Source organism: Cyrtonyx montezumae, unplaced genomic scaffold (genome assembly GCF_038088225.1).
Source record: "Cyrtonyx montezumae isolate F1298 unplaced genomic scaffold, pur_monq_1.0 scaffold_29, whole genome shotgun sequence".
Lineage (NCBI taxonomy): Eukaryota > Metazoa > Chordata > Aves > Galliformes > Odontophoridae > Cyrtonyx > Cyrtonyx montezumae.
Genome location: NW_027072033.1, coordinates 876,279 through 896,450, shown reverse-complemented (window position 1 = coordinate 896,450; position 20,172 = coordinate 876,279). Strand labels below are relative to the sequence as shown.

Sequence of the window (20,172 nt, the reverse complement as noted above, 5' to 3'; positions counted from 1 at the left end):
AAACTCTTTAAACAGGATAGTACAGTGATAGTTTATTGATCTAGACCTATTTATTCGGTCATATATACTAGGATAAAAATGACATAACTACAGATCATATATATAACAATAATTAATAAGTGATAGCTAGCCATTACAGGCTCATACATTTTTTTAATTTATATATTTATAATTCAAGGACCTGTTTTTTCTTAAACTGAGATATGTTCAGTTTGGGTAGTATGGATATAAGGAATTACCACAACAGGCTAAGGGAAAGTATTCCAATATATATTAAGGAACATCTAAGAACACTGATGAAGACTTCTTCAAAATTATTCAAGGCAAGGATTGTTGTGGCTCTGGACAGACTGGTCTAGAGGCTGACAACCCTGCCCACAGCATTAAGGTTAGAAACTAGATGATTCTTTTCAACCCAGGCATCAACAGTTTATGGGCTGGTTTGGACCAGTTCCACGACACTTGGTGTGGGGGACCCACAGTCCCATGCCCCGGGAAAGGGGAACGGGAAAGGGAAAAGGGAGATGGGCCTAAAGTGACATGCAAACAGTTTTTATCATTACCTCTGAGCAGAAACACATAAAAATGCAAAGTATTGCACAGTCCTCTGGGGAATGTAGTTCTTCTTCTCTTCTGAGACAGGTATACCTAGAACTATAGATGATCCATGGAGCTGGAGCATTAACTCTTTAACTCTTAATGCACTACATGATGTTATGATGTGGAATACCAATACCAAAAATCATAAAACCATGACACCAGGCCATTCTACGATTCTATGAAAATGACACTATAAGCAAAGGATTGAGAAATATATATCAGTAAATGAAAATAATGGGATAAAAGAAATAACAAGTAGAATCTGGGAAGGGAATTATTTTGCTTTCTGCACATAGCACTGATCTCTGTTGCTGATTTTTGTGCCAGTAGCTTCAATAAAGATATGTGAGTCCTGTTCAGAGTATGGCTACAAAATGGTGTGAAGACTGGAAAATGAATTTCACAGAATAAGACAGAATGGATTTTGCCTTAATGAAGAAATTGAGAGCTGGCTTGGTCACCATTTTGATCAGTAGCACGTCAAAAATAGAGCTGATAGTGATGACATGGACTTTACTTACATGTGCAAAGAGAATAAGAAAGGATCACAACTGAAGTTAGGATTAAGATCTTATCCTTGAAATCTTGTATTTGAAATAAGAAATCATTTCCTATTGTTAGTGATACGTAAATTTATAAAATTAGTAAGAAAACAAGTAAATAAAAAATAAAAATTTAAAATACATCTAGGCTAGATATATTTTATATGTATTAATATATACATATGAATGATAGGCTTCTTATTCTTTTTATATGAAACGTCTTGTAGTCTGTTTTTATGTGGAGTCAGATCAAAATTGATTCTTTTAAACCTGAATTTAACAGGTATATGCACTCACTTGTTTTCTCTATTTCTTTAATTTATTCATTTACTTATTCTTTCATTCATAACAAGAATTTATCTGTCCTACCATGAGCATGGTTATAGCTCTTGAGATTCATTGTTTGTCCTAGGTGCTTTTAGGTAGAATACACATTGCACTATTTTTGTAATAGATGTTATTAATGCTTTCTCATAAGCTTCTGATTTGAAAATGGAAAATGAATACTTTGCAGTAGTAAAGAATGCAGTTGTCAATCTCTTTGAAGAATTGTAAGTGATACTGTCAAAGAAAGATTTTTTCAGTAGTAAAAATGTTGTGTATATAACAAAAACAAACAAACAAACAAAAAAAACCCGAGGAAATCCACAAGATTCTACCAGTTTTATATTGTGCCGATGTTTCATAATGTGATCTACTTGGTAGCTTTGACTTCTTTGATAAGAAATAGGCCTTTAAGATAAAATAGAAAATGTGTCTATTTAGTAGAATGTAGACCGTCTGACTTTTTTATGTTTATTATAGGGTACACCTTGAACAAGCTGATATCAAAGTGTTACTGTAGCATACTTGGTTAATTAATGATTTTCTATATATCTTTAAAACAATCAAGTAGTACATAGCAGAAAATGTCTTCTATCATACCTCAGCACTGATTTTTCCTATACTAAATTTTTCATAGGTTCATAGGTTCATAAGGTTGGAAAGGACCTACAAGATCATCTAGTCCAACCATCCTCCTATCACTATCTCTAGGGACTCTACTTTATCATTTCCAACCTCAAGCTCTTCAACATCAAAACACTCTTTGATAGAGAGAAATTGTATCATATTTTATTGAATCATATTCTCTTTCACCATTGAATTCAGACAAATAAAATTTAATTGGATAACATTAAAAAAAAAGTAGAGACTTGATTCAACAGTAATGGAATTTATGTAAAGATTTTTTGTTTTCCAACAGAATTGGGAACTAAGAGCTAAGTTGTAGTGCCATGACTGCACTTGAATTGGATCACAAACTGAAGTTTTCTAGAAAATGATGAGAGAGTCAGGAGTGGATAAGCTCTTATGTAAATAGTCCTTTACTGTTAACTAAGACCATAGGTGTTGACTATTGGTTAATCTCTGAGTACTGATAACATGGAAGTTATTTATTTCAGTTTGGTAGAATATATTAGAAGACTTCACTGTTATTTTCATGCTCCCTTTTACTAAACAATGGGAAAACAAATGAACAAAAAACTTCCTTAAAATCAAATAAAATTTAGGGTAAGTTGAAGTAAAATTAAAAGTAAAAATTGCTAGTAAAATCATAATTCCAACTGCAGCAAGCATGCTGGATACTGAAGTTTGATAGTAGTCTGTGTATCTTTTCAAATATCACAGTAAGATTTTTATGTATTTTTCAGTTACTCTTGATTTAATTGAGTTTTCATTATTTCCAGTCATCTTCCATCTGATCTGACTTTTAAATGCTCTACAAAAAGACTTTTTACATCCTGATAATGGGTGGTCAGTAAGCACAGAATATTTTTTTTTCCTTTCAATCACTTTCTTTTCTCAATTCTTCCTTATCTTGAACTATCTGAAATTGTTAAATTGGAATGTTTTCAGATTCTTGAATGCACCAAAATGTAGCATTGCATGTTTAAATTACAGGAACCACCATATACCTGATGCGAGGTATCAGAAAAGAGAGAATGATCTGCTAAGTTTCAAAATTCTTTGCTGAACTACTGTCTGCAAAGGCTAACAGTTCTGTCAGAAAGCTGCAATATTGTGTTCAAATAGAACAGAAGAATTAATGCTGCCTTGAAGTTTCTCTTCTTGCTAAATTCACCACAAAAATGTTCTTTTAATTTACAGCAAAACTGTCATAAAAATCTCAAAAACAGTTACTAAATATCTATTAATTTATTTGTTTATTACATCTGGGGCAATGAGCTTCTCTTCTCTTGAATTCCGTTAATGAAAATAAATATGTAGAGAAAAAAGTCACTTGCATTCAAATTACTAAGCATCTGAAAATGGATAAAAAATGTCAGCAAATGAAGCTTTGATATTTCTTGTATGTGATTCTAATGGGATATGAGGGAATGCCTAAAAATATTCCATAAAATGAAATGAGGTGTGGAAAAAAATAAATGTTTGTAGCTAAGAACTGTTCAATGAGCTCATAAAGTGCAACATTCCTCATTAGTTGTTTTAAACTCTTAGCTACAGACAGACAGAATTTGATTCAGGTGTTTATCTGAATCAAGCAATCTGGATCAAGCATGTCTTAAGTGGTAAGCAATAAAAAAAATGAGTGAGTTTGAAACAAAGGATAACAGATATTGTAAAACACATTAATAATTATTCAAATAAAATATCTCTTTGCAATGTATTTCTCACTTCTCTTTAATGATTGTTGTGTAAAAGCAAAAAAAAAATGTATTGCATTATAATATATTCAAATTCTTATATATCTTCCTAACAGAAATTGAAATTGACTTACATTATTATTAAGGTAAATAATATGTAAATTCCCCATTAGTTTTTTGGGAGTATCTCAGAGCAGTACCTTTCCAGTTTGTACATAAGGAGGAAAAATATGGAAACATAGTAAGAAAACATAATACAAAGTTCTCCTGAATAAATAATTATTTAAAAATAAACTTAATTTCTTCTTTTCTAAGTCAGAAAGATTTGGGTAGACCCAAGGGTGTTGTAGAAACAGTATGTTCATCCATTGTGTATTTGATGGTTCTTCTCTGAAATTTTCATACTGTTTTTTCCTTTTGTTTTATAACACATCAGTCTTTACCTCAAGAGAAAAGTTGAAAATATGTTCCATGTGAAAGCAAAAGTATATTCCGGATGATATGTAGATATGTGAATGGGAAATTGCTTTCTCTTTCCTCTTCTTACTTTTCATCCTGTTATACAGTCTTACAACATAGATTTTGACAGGAAAAGATTTCAGTGTCTCTTGAAGTTTTTCTTAGAAACAACAATGAAAGTAGTTTTGTCTGTGAAATACAGTAGCATTATACACTTCTTCCTTTATATAGACCTCTTTGCTGTCCTATAATAACATCCTTTTTTAAGATTCATCATTGCAATAAATTTGACTATAAAATTAAATCTTGCTTCCTTATTTTTCTTTCTTCTCTGCTTATCATCAGAAAATTATTCCTAAGCATCACAGCCTCTTTCCCATTATAACTCTAATCTGTGAATAATGAGGTGAAAAATAAGCTCACCTCTAGAGATTAAATAGTAGTTATAAAATTTTGCCGTTTCTATTATTGAAGGCTAGATCAGGAAACACATTTATGATATTATTTTTTTATTATTATTACTTCTTCCATTTATATGAATCTGTGAATCTAGTATCCTGACTTTGTTAGGGTGATACACCACCCTTATCAAGACCACGTGCTCTTTTCCTTGTTGAGACTGGACATTACTGATTAGAATTAGGAGAACTTCCAACCATAGTAGTCATGGACAGTATAAAGACTGCTCTTTTAGAAAGAGTTTTGCTTGCAGAAACAAACCAATTAAAAAAAAAAAAAAGATTTGAGTGTTTTAAAAGTCCATGGAGAAATTGCATTTGTGTGAATGGAATGATGCTAGTACATATATACCCTCAATTATTGAGCAGAAAGACTCAATTATAACTGAATTAAAAGATCTTTTAATTCTTGATTTTGATAGTGGGAATCTGGTAGACAAACAGGAAGCTTTGTAAAAGAAGTACTCACCTCTGAGTTGTCATTTCTCAAGTGCATCCATGTAATGTTTGTTCTGAAAAGAACCACTTTGTGAATACAAATAATTTATATAGTTTGCCTGCATTTTATAATCAACAGGTACCAGCACAGTACAGCTAGAGGAAGACTTGCATACACTTATAGTGTTTTAAATTTAATCCTCTTTCAGCAAAAACTGGAATATAAATTGATTATAAATTTATATTTTGCAAATCTAAATGGAGAATGAACACATGGCCCATATAGTAATTGAGCTGAAGAGGCATTTGACATCCATATTATTGATTAGCATTTACTTATTTATGCACCATTGATTTTAAGCTGCATTTAACTCCTTTTTTTCCTGAAACAATCAGGTGTCCTTCTGTATGGGGTTTGGACTTGCATGCAAATAACTATACAATAATGATTTTGGGCTGGATCTTTACCAAGTGTATAACATTAGAAATACAAAAGATTTTCTCTTTAGACATTCTTACCATTCTTAAAATTGAAGAAATGATTTTTGCTTTTCTTTTCAAGTCTAAAAGGAATATAGTGCACGTGTTAGGTCTATAGTTCATGCTATTCAAATAAAAACAGGGCTAAATGTTGTGAATACCTACCCGTATGGATAGTAGTGAGGGAGCTATGGACTGGCTATAGGTATGGTCTCAGAAGTTAGCTTAGAAATGTACAGCCACTTGAAGAACATAGTGTCATGGTTTTCATCAGTGTAAAATGTTGACACATATTAAGTTATACTGTAGTAGATTCTTGGAAAAAACAAGAGGTGTAATAACTTCAGATATGTTTAAATATACTACAGAAATGAAATATGGCAATACTTTGAGGTGTACTTCTCTCAGATACAGATTTAATTCAGATATTTTACTAGAGACATATTTGCTTTTGGTTCCAATAAGTGGGTAACTGCTGTATTAGTGAGAACTTTATTATTATTGTTATTATTTTCACTGACAGATAATTGTGATGATCAGTTGGTGTCTACTTTGCCTCAATCATCATTCAGCAGTTCATCAGAGCTGTCTAGCAGTCACAGTCCTCGTTTTGCAAAGCTTAATCGAAGAGAGGGTGAGTACATTATATTGATTGATTTATGCCTTTATTCTTTTTTTTTTTTTTTTTTGAAATTATGTATATTGAACATATTCTGGGTTACTGAGGCTGAATAAACACTTTTATAATTGTAAAGGATTCTTCCTGAATGAGTTTGAAAACCTCATGTGATTTTCTAGCATCAGCTGCAGACAGCACTGGGCATATATTTGTGCCTATTCCAAGAGCACCTTTTAAATTAACTTTGTTTCTTGGCAAGAAAAAAAAAAAAAGCTCATTTCTCATGACTTAGAAATAGGGGAAGTGTGGAGACAGAAGTGTCTTGTATGCCATTCTGTAAGAATGTATTGGAAAATGTAGATTACAGTTGCAAAACAGAACTAAATACTTGGAAAATACTTTTTGGAAAGTGTTTCGCTCATTTCTTTGTTTTTTTTTCCTTTATTTTGTTTTCTCTTTGAAATTTAGAATCTTGATTATTGTATCTTAGGTAAAGAAAAGGAAAGGAAACTGTACTGTTAGGTTATCATTTTATTACATTCATATTCTGAAAGCTCAGTATCACTTCTAATTTTATTTGATTTAGTAATTAAATAAAATTTTCAGTAATTTTTATTAGTTTTGGAACACTTTTTTGTTGTTGTTGAAAGCTCTTAGATTTTGATAGCATTATTTTTTGTTTATGTAGCTAATACATAGTTGTAAACCTTAAACCTTGATCATTTATCACAGAAGATCCATATGTGTAATTGTAAAAAAAAAACAAAAAACAAAAAAAACTTTTCTAAAAAAAAAACCAACACTTTTCTAATATTCCTAAAAATAGTATTTTGTGCACGTTACCATTTCAAATCATTTTTATCTGATCTTTTGAAGCTGTGATTCAGTGTGTAATTTAAGGAAATTCAGAGTAATTTAAGGAAATCATAAAGCTCAATTTCATACTTATTGATAAATTGAACATGAGCAAAAGATGTCTAGAACTACTATTCTGGCCTTTCTAAGAAGGAGCTGCTGGAAACACTGACTATTGTTTAATGGTGAAACAAGGAAGAAACTGTTCAGACAATGAGAACTGTAGTGGTTCTTCTGAGCTTTTCAAACAAATCTGGTAACCCACAGATATATGTATATATAAATGTCTATATATATATATATATACATATATAATCTTGGTAAACACTTAAGTATATTGAAATATAATAGTGCTTCGCACTGACAAAACATTTCCAAACTTGTATTTCCATGGTTTACTGTAACATTTGATACATAATGTTACATAGAAACTTGATAGTCAAGAAAACTCCTAATTTATTTCATTATCACAGTGTACAAATTTTCTAGGTGTGAACTTCTGTTTGAATCAAGTTGTGAAGTTTAATATATATCTCATTAATTGAATTAGCTTAATTTGAAGTAATGTATGCTCCAAAAATTTTACCTAACATCCGAGTTCTCATTAAAATGTATATTGGTCTTCCTAGAATTGATATGTGAAAACTTTTTCACATTTGAGTCTTTTCATATACTGTGAAATTATTTGTACCATGTTAACAAATATTATATTAGAATTGTCTTTTTTACGTTATACTCTAACACATGCAAAAATTAAAAATGCTCACAGCTTTACCTTTGACTTCTTTCCATCTTATCTAGATGCTAAGGAGGGAGTTGCTTATAAGCTTGCTAAGTCTTGTATCTGCCTTCTTTTTTTATTGTGCATCACACACAGGGTTGCAGTATTCAACAGGGTACAGATTAGAACATTTTATTCATGTGGCATTTTCAAACATTTTGTTGTCATAGTAATATGATTACACTTTTTGGTTAGGTGCATTTTGGTTCAGAAAAATATAATTCAGTACAATTTTGTAAATGGGATGAGATTTCTTCATTCTTCAGTAAATGAAGCTTAAAAGAGTACCATCATTTTCTTTTTGAATTAGGGGTAGACACTCTACTTGATATCAAGAGAGTACTTTTTCTACTGAATATGTATTTAACTTTCTGAATTTTCAAAGTAAAATCCAATTTTCTTTGCTGGAATATGTATGTGAAGGTTAAATTTGGGTAAAACATAGCAAGTGATTATACCGCTTGAGAAATGTCTGTTAAAGTTAGACCACAAGAAATATCTGTTGTATGAAAGGGGATATGACTGAGATTGATATAATGTCGGTAATGTCATAGAAGCAAAGTCATACTGTTTCAGTTTTAAAATATATTATAAAATAATAATATGAAAAAAAAATATATTGATAACTTAATCGCAGATGGAGTTGCATTTAATTTAAAATAACTGTCTACTTTGTAAAGCAAATATTTATTTCAGACAAAGTTGATAATTGGTTGGGGTTCTTAAATTTCCAGAATTAGGGAAAATTGAACATAATTTAGATAGGGAAAAACTACAGTGCTTTCACACAGAATAATAGAGTCAAACCATCACATTTAGACAGTAAATATATAAATCAAATATTCTTATAAACATACCAATATCCAAAAACATTTCAATAGCCAACCATATAAACATTTCAATAGCAATTAGCACTGAATAGCTTTTTAACCATATTTCTCTAAATTACTAAATTAGTAAGAAAACTTAAATGTACTGAAAAGATAAAATTATATTTTTCAAGAAAAAAACATTGATGTACTGAGTTAAAATAAAGACAGAATTAAAGATGTGACAATAAAGATAGATTAGTAGAACAGATAACTAAAATGTGATAAGCCAAGAGTAATTATACAAACTGGTAACAAAAAGGAATAACTGCAAATATTCTGCAGACTTTTAATGAATGTTGGTATATTGATCTCCTGAAGCTTTACAAATATCTGAGTCTTTGGAAAATGAAATTCTCCTGCTGTGTACTAAAGTAGTTGAAATAATCAAAAAGTAGATACTATATTCAAGTAAGAATTAAATAAAAGAGAAATAACTAATGACATTCAGATATTTTTTATGGAAAAGTATATCTTAACAACAGAAACAGCAACAACAATAAAAATCACAGTGATTCATATATTCAGTGTAGTACTAACTTTGTTTATTAATATAACATAATGAAGAGGTTTAATATATGTGGTCTTTTTAGACTTTTGGTTTAATGTTTCATGACTTTCTAATTTTAAATAATAGCACAATATTAAGACAATCCAAAATAAATGGCTTAAGGTCTAGCTGATTCATCTTAAAAAATATTTTTATGTTATTATGTTACTGTTATTGTACAGAACTGTTTCTAAAAAGTTCTAGGGAAATTCTAAACCCAGTTGTGTTCATTACTTGTTCTAAATAAATATTATAAGTAAGCACATATAATTAATGATGAAATTGATAGAAGTAAATTATCATGCCAAGGTAGATTAATTATTCAGAATTATCTAGATATGATCATTAATTGAAATAATGAAATAGCACTTTAACTAAGTTAGTTATAAAATTTATCATTTAGAAGAAAGACTTCACTCATCACATATCAAATCGGAACTATAATCAAAAGAGTTTGGATTATAAATGAATCTCAGAGCTGAGATAAACCAGTAGTGTATTCTTTCTTCAGCATATTCTCTAGCAAAAAAAAAATCATAAATAAATAAAAATAAAAAAGAGGAAGAGGGAAATTTCATATGTACAGCATATAAATTTTTACTCTTCATATTGTTATCTACTTTAATGCTGAACTGAGTATTGGAAGGGTTGTTAAAAATACAGGTCATTTTTTTTTCTATTTTTTTCCTACCTCCACGATTACATGAAATAAAAGAAAAAATAAAACAAAACAAAAAGGAGTTTCAGGTTGCTAATTTGGTTGAAGTGAAAATGCAAACAAACAACCAAAAAGCAAAACAAAACAATCACAAAAACAACAACGAACATAGATAACAATAATCGTTAAGTTCTCAGATCTGCAAAAGTCTTGAATAAGGGAGGCAGGAATAGAAGTACTTAAAGTTATGGTTTGCATGTTTGTTTCTTCTTTTTTCACATAAAATAGGTGAAACATACTCTTCTTTATAGGTAGAAGCTAGGCATCCAAATAATGGCCGGCATGCAGAGCATGCCTATCATCACTAGTAATTGAAATCCCAGTATCAGCACTTAACCTGGGTCGTAGAGTCAATCTGCATAGACTTTGCCAGTAATTCTCATAGTGAATTTTCAGTTCAAGTTTGTCATTACAGATGGTTTGCTCCATCTCCAAATAAAGAAGGTATCTTGATATATTATTTTCCAGTGACAGCTTGTGAAAGAAAATCCTGTCAAAAAGGGGTAAGATTTTGTCATTGCTGAGATCAGGGTTGCTGTGATCTTTTTTTAACTGCAGAATGATGAATATTGTGCTATAGTTTATTGCAAGTACATGAAGTTCTTTCATTCATTGTTCTTCTGAGATCAGTGGAAAATATTTATTAATTGGGATGTAAGCACTTCATCCAAGAACTATAGCTTGCATATGAAAATTCTTTTACCTTTTATAGGTAAAAATTCAAAAGACTGCTGTCTGACAAGTATACTCCTTATCTGGGCAACTAAGTGAGCTGGATAGAGATTTGACTATGATTGTAAAGTCCCATATTCAATGAGTAACTTTGATTTAGAATTTATCAAAAGAAAATTTAATGTGGAAGCTATTAAGTAACTAAGAAATCCAATCTGACTTGCAGCTTTCTTTTTCCCTGAAGTAGGAAGAAATTTTTTTTGTTGTTTGGTTTTTTTAATTAATATTCTCTCCACCATTTTACCAAGTATTTAAGATAACTTTTAGTACCTCCCTTTTTTCAAATACTGTAGTTTAATAACTTCTGAATAACTTGCACTGGGTAGATCAGAATTGACAAATGAAATATACACATCTGTAGTTTGATTAAAAAAAATAAAGAAAAGGTTTCTCATGGAATTAGAAAAAAGGTTACTTACCAGCAAAAGCTTCCTTTTTTTTTTTTTTCTTAAGAAATAGTTTTAAATGCAAAAGCCATCACAGGAAATGAAAATAAAAGCAGACAACTTCTAAAATGTAATAGCAGCTAAAATAGTTACTGAAAGGTAATTAAAATGAGATCATTCCCTCAATTTCATTAGTTTGCCAAAAAGAAAAAAAAAATCATTAACTATGATACTTTACTTTACTACAAGCAATAATAAAATGAAGCTTGAATGAAAAAGATCTAATCTGGAGGTAATGCTGTACTTTAATACTCATTCTTTAATAATACACGAGCAAATCTAAATTGATTCGGCTAACACTGTGGCTTAAATTTTTATGACTTACCTGATTTCAGTAGATGTGTAGGAAGAAAGCAAAATTGCCAATCTGAATCTTTAATTTTAAACCGAGTAAAATAAGCAATTATTCTTGCACTGAATAATACACAAAAGATCAGAAGATGCATACTATATTGTTACTGAAAACCTTGTGAATGTATAATCTAACTTGATGCAGCAGAAATTGCACAATATTAATTGTAATATTAATTATTTTATTAATCTTACTTATTAAATTGTTCTAAAATTGAATAGTTTCACTCTTGCTATAGAAGATGTTATTTACACTTGTCCTACAATACTTGAAGTTAACCTCTTGACACATATGAAGCTATGTATGATGCATTACATGCTGCACTATGTAACTAGACTACAGGAGTTTTAACGAATCATCAAGCTCACAACATCTTCGATGAGAACAGAATCTGAAGCAACATTTCATTGTTGCCTAAAGTATTTTTTAAATTATTATTTTTATGACAATTTTTATGTTTGCAAAAGAGTGTCTGGGAGAAAGGATGCAGTACATTACTGCAAAGTAGAGTAAGAAACTAGCATTAAACATTGTAGGGAAAAGCACAGAAGAAGCAAGGAAATGGTATTAATTATAAATTCATACTTGAAATTGAGTTTATTTATCCACCATGAATATAGCTATTAAATAGGAAAAAAAAGTGAGAAGTTTTTTTTCAAATAACTTTCTTAGTGATACAGTATTCAAGTATTTCTTTAAATGAGCTTGAATAGGCTGAGAGTAAGACCAAACAAACATAAAAATTTAACAGTTAAATTTGTTTCAAATTGTTTAGGATTGAAGAGAGTAGAATTGTGTTGCTAATAAACAAATGTCAGAAGCATTTGCCCATTGTTAGTTATGCCAAAAAATGAGAGATTTGGTCAATCTTCTAAGTTAAGGAAGTGACAAAATTTCTGTATAACGTATACTTTACTAATTTCCAGTAAACTCACACACATCTCGAATTCCAATTAAGAACCCTTAAATTGTTCATTTATAAAGGAAAGTAATATGAAAATATAAAATAGTATTTCTGTAACCTACATAAAGTCCAGAGTTTTTAATTTGAAAGTGTGAGATGAAAAATTAAATGATTTTTCTCTTACCACATCCACTAAATCACTTCTCTTTACCTTCAATTAGTGCTCGTGTTGCTGGCATGCAAGATACAACAGTTCTCCTCCTTCTGCCTTTATATCATTACATTATATTATCTATTGCATTTCCTTCAGACTTTCAGTGAGAAATGAAATCTATCCTTGGTTCTTGGACAATTTTTTTATTTATTTATTTATCAAAGAATCAGGTAGGTTTTAATAAATATTTTGAATGTAATGAGTGGGAAGAATGTGTGAAAAAGGTTCCTGCTATACAGAGCAGGATTCAACAGCATATTAATATCATTGTCAATGTTGAAGTAAATTCCACTATCTGCCACTAATTTACAAAGCATCACACAAAACTACTATGGACATTCTACAACAGCTAAGCTGAAAGATAAGGATTGAACCTTATTTTCTGTATTTATTAATCTGCAGTACAGCTGTGTATATAGCTGAAAACCATTGACTGAAATCAACATGAAAATGTCAAGTATCTCCATTAGCAGGGCTATTTATGTGCAAACAAAAGTGTTAATTTATAATTAAATTAAAAGATGCTGGTTTTCCTTCATATTCCCTAGCTAATTAAATAGAAATCATGGTAGATAGTGAGGCAAAAATGAATGAGTGAATGAATGAATGAGATTGAATCAGTAGCATGTTTTATGATATTTTTCTTTCGTTATAAATGTAGTATTTTTAGAAACTTCGTTCCTACTTCATGTATTTATCATTTAGAATAAGTAATAATTATTTTATAAATACAATAATACAAAATTCAATATTTTAAATTCCTAAAAATTGATGTCAGATAGGATCCAAAGCTTAAAATTCCTATATATGTTATTTGGAGGATGAAACACTCTTTCTTTAGCTATTTTCTGCAGTTAAAAAAAATCTGAGCATGTAGATATTCCAGAAAGATGTAATTTGAATGTTCTTTCTTATTGTTTCTCACCTTTGAAAGAAAAGATAAAAAATGAACTTTAAAGTTCCATAAATATCATGGCAAGGTAATCACTTCATGAAATTTGTAGTTCATTTCAAAAATTCCCAAGTGGCACAAAATATATGCAGAACTGAATATTAATGGCATATGTGGCTTTTTTGACCACCAAGGCACTCTGCTGGCTCATTGCCAACCTGTCATCCTCCAAGACACCCCAGTCCCCCTTCTCAGAGCTCCTTTCCAGCAATTCATCCCCCAGCTTGTACTGGTGCATGTGGTTATTCCTCCCTAGGTGCAAGACTCTACACTTACTCTTGTTAAACCAGTTGTTGCCACTGCACAGGTATTATTGCCTTTTACAGTGGTCAGCTCCTTCAAGCCACCCTCTCAAAATATACTGCTTGTCCTACTTCTCTTTACAGTCATAAGCAAACATACTGTGGTATGGTGACACCCACCACTCACTCTCTAGTTAATTTGCAGTTATTGCCAAAAAGGCCTCATGAAACGAGCTTTGAGCCAAGGAAATTAAATTAAATTAAATTAAATTAAATTAAATTAAAGGAATTTGGAAGGAAGGAATTTGGAAGGAATTTGGAAGGAAGGAAGGAATTTGGAAGGAAGGAAGGAATTCGGAAGGAATTCGGAAGGAAGGAATAAGGAAGGAAGGAAGGAAGGAAGGAAGGAACTCGGAAGGAAGGAAGGAACTCAGAAGGAACTCGGAAGGAAGGAAGGAAGGAAGGAAGGAAGGAAGGAAGGAAGGAAGGAAGGAAGGAAGGAAGGAAGGAAGGAAGGAAGGAAGGAAGGAAGGAAGGAAGGAAGGAAGGAAGGAAGGAAGGAAGGAAGGAAGGAAGGAAGGAAGGAAGGAAGGAAGGAAGGAAGGAAGGAAGGAAGGAAGGAAGGAAGGAAGGAAGGAAGGAAGGAAGGAAGGAAGGAAGGAACTCAGAAGGAAGGAAGGAAGGAAGGAACTCGGAAGGAAGGAAGGAAGGAACTCGGAAGGAAGGAACTCGGAAGGAAGGAAGGAACTCGGAAGGAAGGAACTCGGAAGGAAGGAACTCGGAAGGAAGGAAGGAAGGAAGGAAGGAAGGAAGGAAGGAAGGAAGGAAGGAAGGAAGGAAGGAAGGAAGGAAGGAAGGAAGGAAGGAAGGAAGGAAGGAAGGAAGGAAGGAAGGAAGGAAGGAAGGAAGGAAGGAAGGAAGGAAGGAAGGAAGGAAGGAAGGAAGGAAGGAAGGAAGGAAGGAAGGAAGGAAGGAAGGAAGGAAGGAAGGAAGGGAGAGAGGGAGGGAGGGAGGGAGGAAGGGAGGGAGGGAGGGAGGGAGGGAGGGAGGGAGGGAGGGAGGGAGGGAGGGAGGGAGGGAGGGAGGGAGGGAGGGAGGGAGGGAGGGAGGGAGGGAGGGAGGGAGGGAGGGAGGGAGGGAGGGAGGGAGGGAGGGTGGAAAGGAAGGGAGGGTGGAAAGGAAGGGAGGAAAGGAAGGAAGGGAGGAAAGGAAGGAAGGGAGGAAAGGAAGGAAGGGAGGAAAGGAAGGAAGGGAGGAAAGGAAGGAAGGGAGGAGGAAGAGGGGTACAGAAAACTTCCTTTCAAACCACTTAGTGGCTCAAACTTATATTGAAATTGATGCATAAGTAGAGAAGAAAAAAAGAAAAACAAACATGAGGGAAAGAAGGGAGAAGGTGGTTTAAGGGGGAGTTTAGTTTTACTTAATCACCACAGAAGAATTCCTCGGCTTGGTTACAAGTGTTGCCCTGATCTATTGGACTTGTCTGTCAGTTTAAGTTGTTTCAAAGTACATAGAATTTGAATAAAACATAGGAGGAACAAACATTAGAGTTGCAATAGCACACAGTACTGAAATAGAGTGTGTTTTACACGTGGGCCACCTGGGAGCAAGAAAAAGTTTGAAGTCTGGGTTTTTCCTGGTTTGGCTGGGAACATGGGCTACTTCCCATATATCCTTGGCAATTCATTTAACAACTTCACCACTGTCATTGATCCTTAGACAACAATTAGAGTCATTCAATTTGCCACAGTTACCATCTGATGACTGAGATCAGTCAATGAGTAGCAAAATGTTTATCTTCAGTAGAGATGACATAAAAATGATGTAACAAATAGAAGGGGAGAGTGAAAAGTGACAGAAGAAAGTAGCTGAATAATCATACATTTAACAATATATTTACCAACTAATAAATACAGTCCAGTTAACACAATCTGACACATCAGCTGCTTTCCCCACCCAGGAAGTCCCAGAGTTTGTGAAAGGATGGTAAACCAGTATCCAGCTGAGAATTCACATGCCACATAGACCTTATTCTTTAAGTAACAACCTATCAAGCAGTAACTGGTTTTGCAATGCCATTTTCAATACTTGTGTTTGTGCATTACATTCTCCAAAAGCATATCCAGTCCAATTTGAAAATTTTTGAATTTGCCATGTAATATTTTCAAAGATAATTTACTGCTTTGCCAGGACCATCAAATACGTTTTCTAATATCTTAGAGATTTCTTTGTCCTGTGGATAGCAAAACTGAATACTCTATTTAGGCTGAGTTAAGGTACTTCTATACCATACTGCAACTCTGCACATTGCTCCAAAGTTAAACATGGATAGAATTTTCCATTTGAGCATCTCCAAAGCAATTCAAATACCGAATGCTATATATAGTAGTTTGGCAAGTTGAATTACAGTTACAAGCTACAGAAATTTCAGATCATAGATTGTGTAGAATACTCCACAATATAAACCATAAAAGGAATAATCCCAGAAACATACACATCTCTTATCTAACCTTAGATGTTTTCCAACAACCAAGTTTTGGATGGAATTCCTGGACTGGCGTTACTATAAACATCTCTCTGACACTGAAAAACATCAATAACAACATGATGCAAAGGGCTTGATGATGTGTTTCTCTTGTGGCCATATCTAACAGATATTACATGAGTCCCTTTTTTTTTAGAAAATTTCTCAATTTTCTATGAAGTTGAATACACCATGGAGGAGTTACATGTAAAAAGTAATCAGTTCAATAAAAAGAGGTGTAATGAAGGGTCAAAATGAATAGAGTCACTTCATGGAGAGTGATGGTGAGTCAGGATGACCTGCAAAAATCCAATTTGGGTTAACCCAAGTGTGAAGTTTAAAAGATCTAAGAACTGACATCATCTACGACACTCACAACAAGCCAAAATAAAGGCATTTGCAACCAAAGTACATAATGTAATCAAGAGGTATATTCAGAATTCCAGCATCTTCAATTTTTCTGTAACAAAACTGAAATTATTAAAGTCAGCTGCTGGCCTTTCTGTGTTCAGTCAAGGTCCCATGGGGTGACTTGCCCTTTTTTGGGCTTTGTTAATATGCTTAAAAATAATGAGGGAAAAATCTAGCTAATGTTGATTTTATATTACTTTTCCCAGATATTCTTAGCCTTCCAAGCATATTCAATAAGTTATTCCATTGAAGTTATGAGAATTTGCCCCACATTAGGCAAGTCAGCCAACATGGGCTGGCCAGGAGGATTAGAGGCTTTCCCTAGCTTATCTGCCATGACTCTCAGGGGTAATGGACAAGAGTGGTGAAGCCTTAGGACAGAAGGCAATAAATTGAGGATCTTCCACAATCAGTCAGTTCTTTCAGGATGTGTATCAGGACCCTGGGATGTATATCATCTGGCCGCATAGACTTGTACATAATTAATGTCATTGATCAGAGTGGATTTCAATTCAGATAGATTTTTAAAGTGCCCTCTTCATGATGATTTCAGATGAGATCTTCATGCCAAGTAAATGAAGAGAGTCACAAAGGCAAGAATTTTATAATATGCACAATCCAGAATATGTAGAGTACTTCAAGTAATGCTTAATACTTATATTTTTTTACTTCTAGTAAAACTTTGAAATGAATGTTAAAAAGTAATTTTTAAAATGTAGCCAAAGTTTATAAGCAATTTTAATATATATTTTGCATCTGAAACTTCAAGACATCTTAAAATATGTTTTGTTCAATAAGTACTTAGATATTTTCGTTTCATTGATCATAATAATTCTGGACAATCTTGTAATACTCTTTTGCTTCGTCTTTTACAAAGACATTGTCTTAGGCTTCTAGGCCTTCAATATTTTTTCACCATTAGTGACCTTCTTAAAGTAAGAATATTCCTTCGAGATTTTTTCTAATAAATTTAGAATACATTAAAGTACTAATGGGAGTACAGAATACGAATTTTAAAATGACCAGTAGTTGGGAAAAGACTCTTTATCTTTAGGAAATACATATTCTGGAAAGGAGCTGATACTGGAATACATGTTCCATTTCTTTAAACTTTCATGTCTTTACACTTTTTTCAAATTACCATATTATAACTATAATACATTCTATATAAAAAGTATATTGAATTATTAAAATAAAAGTATTCTGACTTAGATTTTGGAAGTTTAAAAAATCCCTATCATATACATAAAAACATTTCTATTTTGCCAGGTTGAAAATATTCATCAGAAACATCAGTGAAAAAAACTGAGCATTAGTTATATGCATCTCTCACATAATCTATAATGCAGTAAATTAGATCATAGTTTAGTTTTGCCATTGATTTTTAATGACTAACCAAGCTTCATGTATATATAAGTATTTAAGAACTATGTCTTCTGATATATTCTGATTTCTGTACTTACTCTTCAGTACTGTAGCCATATTTATGGGTAAGGTTGATAATCTAGAAGTATTCCTTTTATTAGCCTGAACTACTTTTATGACTTAGTATTTCCCCTCTCTGTCCCTATATTTTGCAGGGAAATCACATTCTCTTGTAAGTGTTTTTTGTATGTATCACAAGGCTAACTACTATTTCACTGCAGAAGGCTAACTGTCTCGTTTTAAAAAAAAAAAAGTCAACCTTGAAATTGGTAGGTTTACAAAAGTAGACATCAATAAACTTCTCAGGCTAAGAAAGAAACGACTCATTAAAATCATAGATTTTACAACTAATTACACTGTTGACTGTGCTTCCTCTAGGGATTGTTTTGCCTTTTGGACAACTATGAAATCCTGATTATTCCTCCAGTCTAGAGGGGTATGGAAAAGACCTTCTATCATTTAATTTTCTACCCGATGAACCTGATAGAGGTTCAATCATTGTTTTAAGCATGACAGAGGAAAGAGAAATGACCCAATTAAGATAAAGCAAGATAACAAATTTACTATGAATGGTAAAAGAATGTAAGATAATCATTAGAAAAAAGAGTTGCAAGTAATAAATCAAGTAAAATGGGAGAGGGGCGAGTTCTGCCGATGCTGCTTGCTGCATTGCCAGAACCTGGACTCTCTGTTCCTCCCTGTCACCCAGAATCAGAGATAATGTAGGGAACACTAGAGCCTCTTGGGAATAGTAGTTCCCCTTGGGGAGTTGAAACTTACATGATACCACTAAACAGCATGGGACCAGGAGCTACAGGTCCACAACAAACTGCATCTGCCCTAAACAGCCTGACACATGGTTTCATGATATAGAATACTCATAAAAGCAGGACAACCTTACAGAGTTTTTAAGATCAGAGGAGACAGAGACACAATTGTCTTTGTAGTTTACCACTTCCTAAAGCAGTTTGGCTTACAAGGTTACAGATTTCTTTCTAGCCTTTAATCCGTCTCCCAGTTTGCCTAGATTCAATTTCACAGTTATTATTTTCATATCCCATAGATCTTAGCAGCACCAGTTCTTCATTGGAGCAATGCAGGCAGACCTCTTAGCTGTCTTGCATTAAATCTTGTCTACAATGTCATCCAAATGTGAGAGGCTATAACGGAAGAAAATACACCCATGTTAATCATCTAATAACTTGAAACATCCTTGTAAATCTTAGAATTACTAGGGATGTTTTACTGATTAAAAATAAAGAAAATAGAAAAGAAGATTAAAAAAAAACAACCTTAAAACAACATAATAAAATTTCATTCTGTTTTTAAGTCTGGAGCAGGCAATTGAAATTGGAAATAAATGATAATAATAAACAACACTTCCAAGATTTCCTATAAAGTAATTCCTCTGGCTTACAGATCAGTGGATTTGAAATGCAGTCCCATCTTTTCCATTCCCTGTGCCTTAATAGAAGAGTAAGACAATGTAAGTAGCAGTTGATTGACTTGACCATCAAGGATCAGGGCAGAAAAGTTTCTGTAAAAGGCTCTGAATAGCAATAAGCAGGTGTACATTAGAGGGTGGAAGAAACTTAGGAATTTAGGAGGACTCAGTTCATTATAAACCAACACCAATACGGAAAGACTTAGCTTGCTGGAATTTGCATCGTTCGTTAGTGAAGGTCTTGAGAACCCTGGATGTTGATAGAGAAGGAACTGGTTCATAGAAATTTACTGATGAAAGGGGGTTTGGAATGTCAGCATCAGCAGGAAGCCAGTTGCATTCTGCTTGGTGGTTTGGAAATCAACTGGAATGGGACTGCAGTTGTGCAGTTTGAGTTCATGGAGAGTTCACAAGGAAGATGAGGGTTTCTTCATCCCTGAAACTCCAGCCCACAGCTAACAGGAGGCACTGTGTAAATGCAAGCTTGAAGAGATCCTTCTAGAACTCATAAT

At 32.8% G+C, this 20,172-nt stretch overlaps 1 protein-coding gene across 1 annotated transcript in view; it reads left to right on the top strand.

Moving 5' to 3' along the window:
• The window catches only part of CNTNAP4 (contactin associated protein family member 4), a 191,889-nt gene that overhangs the window by 37,987 nt on the left and 133,730 nt on the right, over nucleotides 1-20,172 (top strand). The window contains exon 2 of the mRNA XM_065740549.1: nucleotides 6,146-6,256. Within this exon, the coding sequence (XP_065596621.1) occupies nucleotides 6,146-6,256 (111 nt within the window). The remainder of the gene's footprint in view (nucleotides 1-6,145; nucleotides 6,257-20,172) is intronic.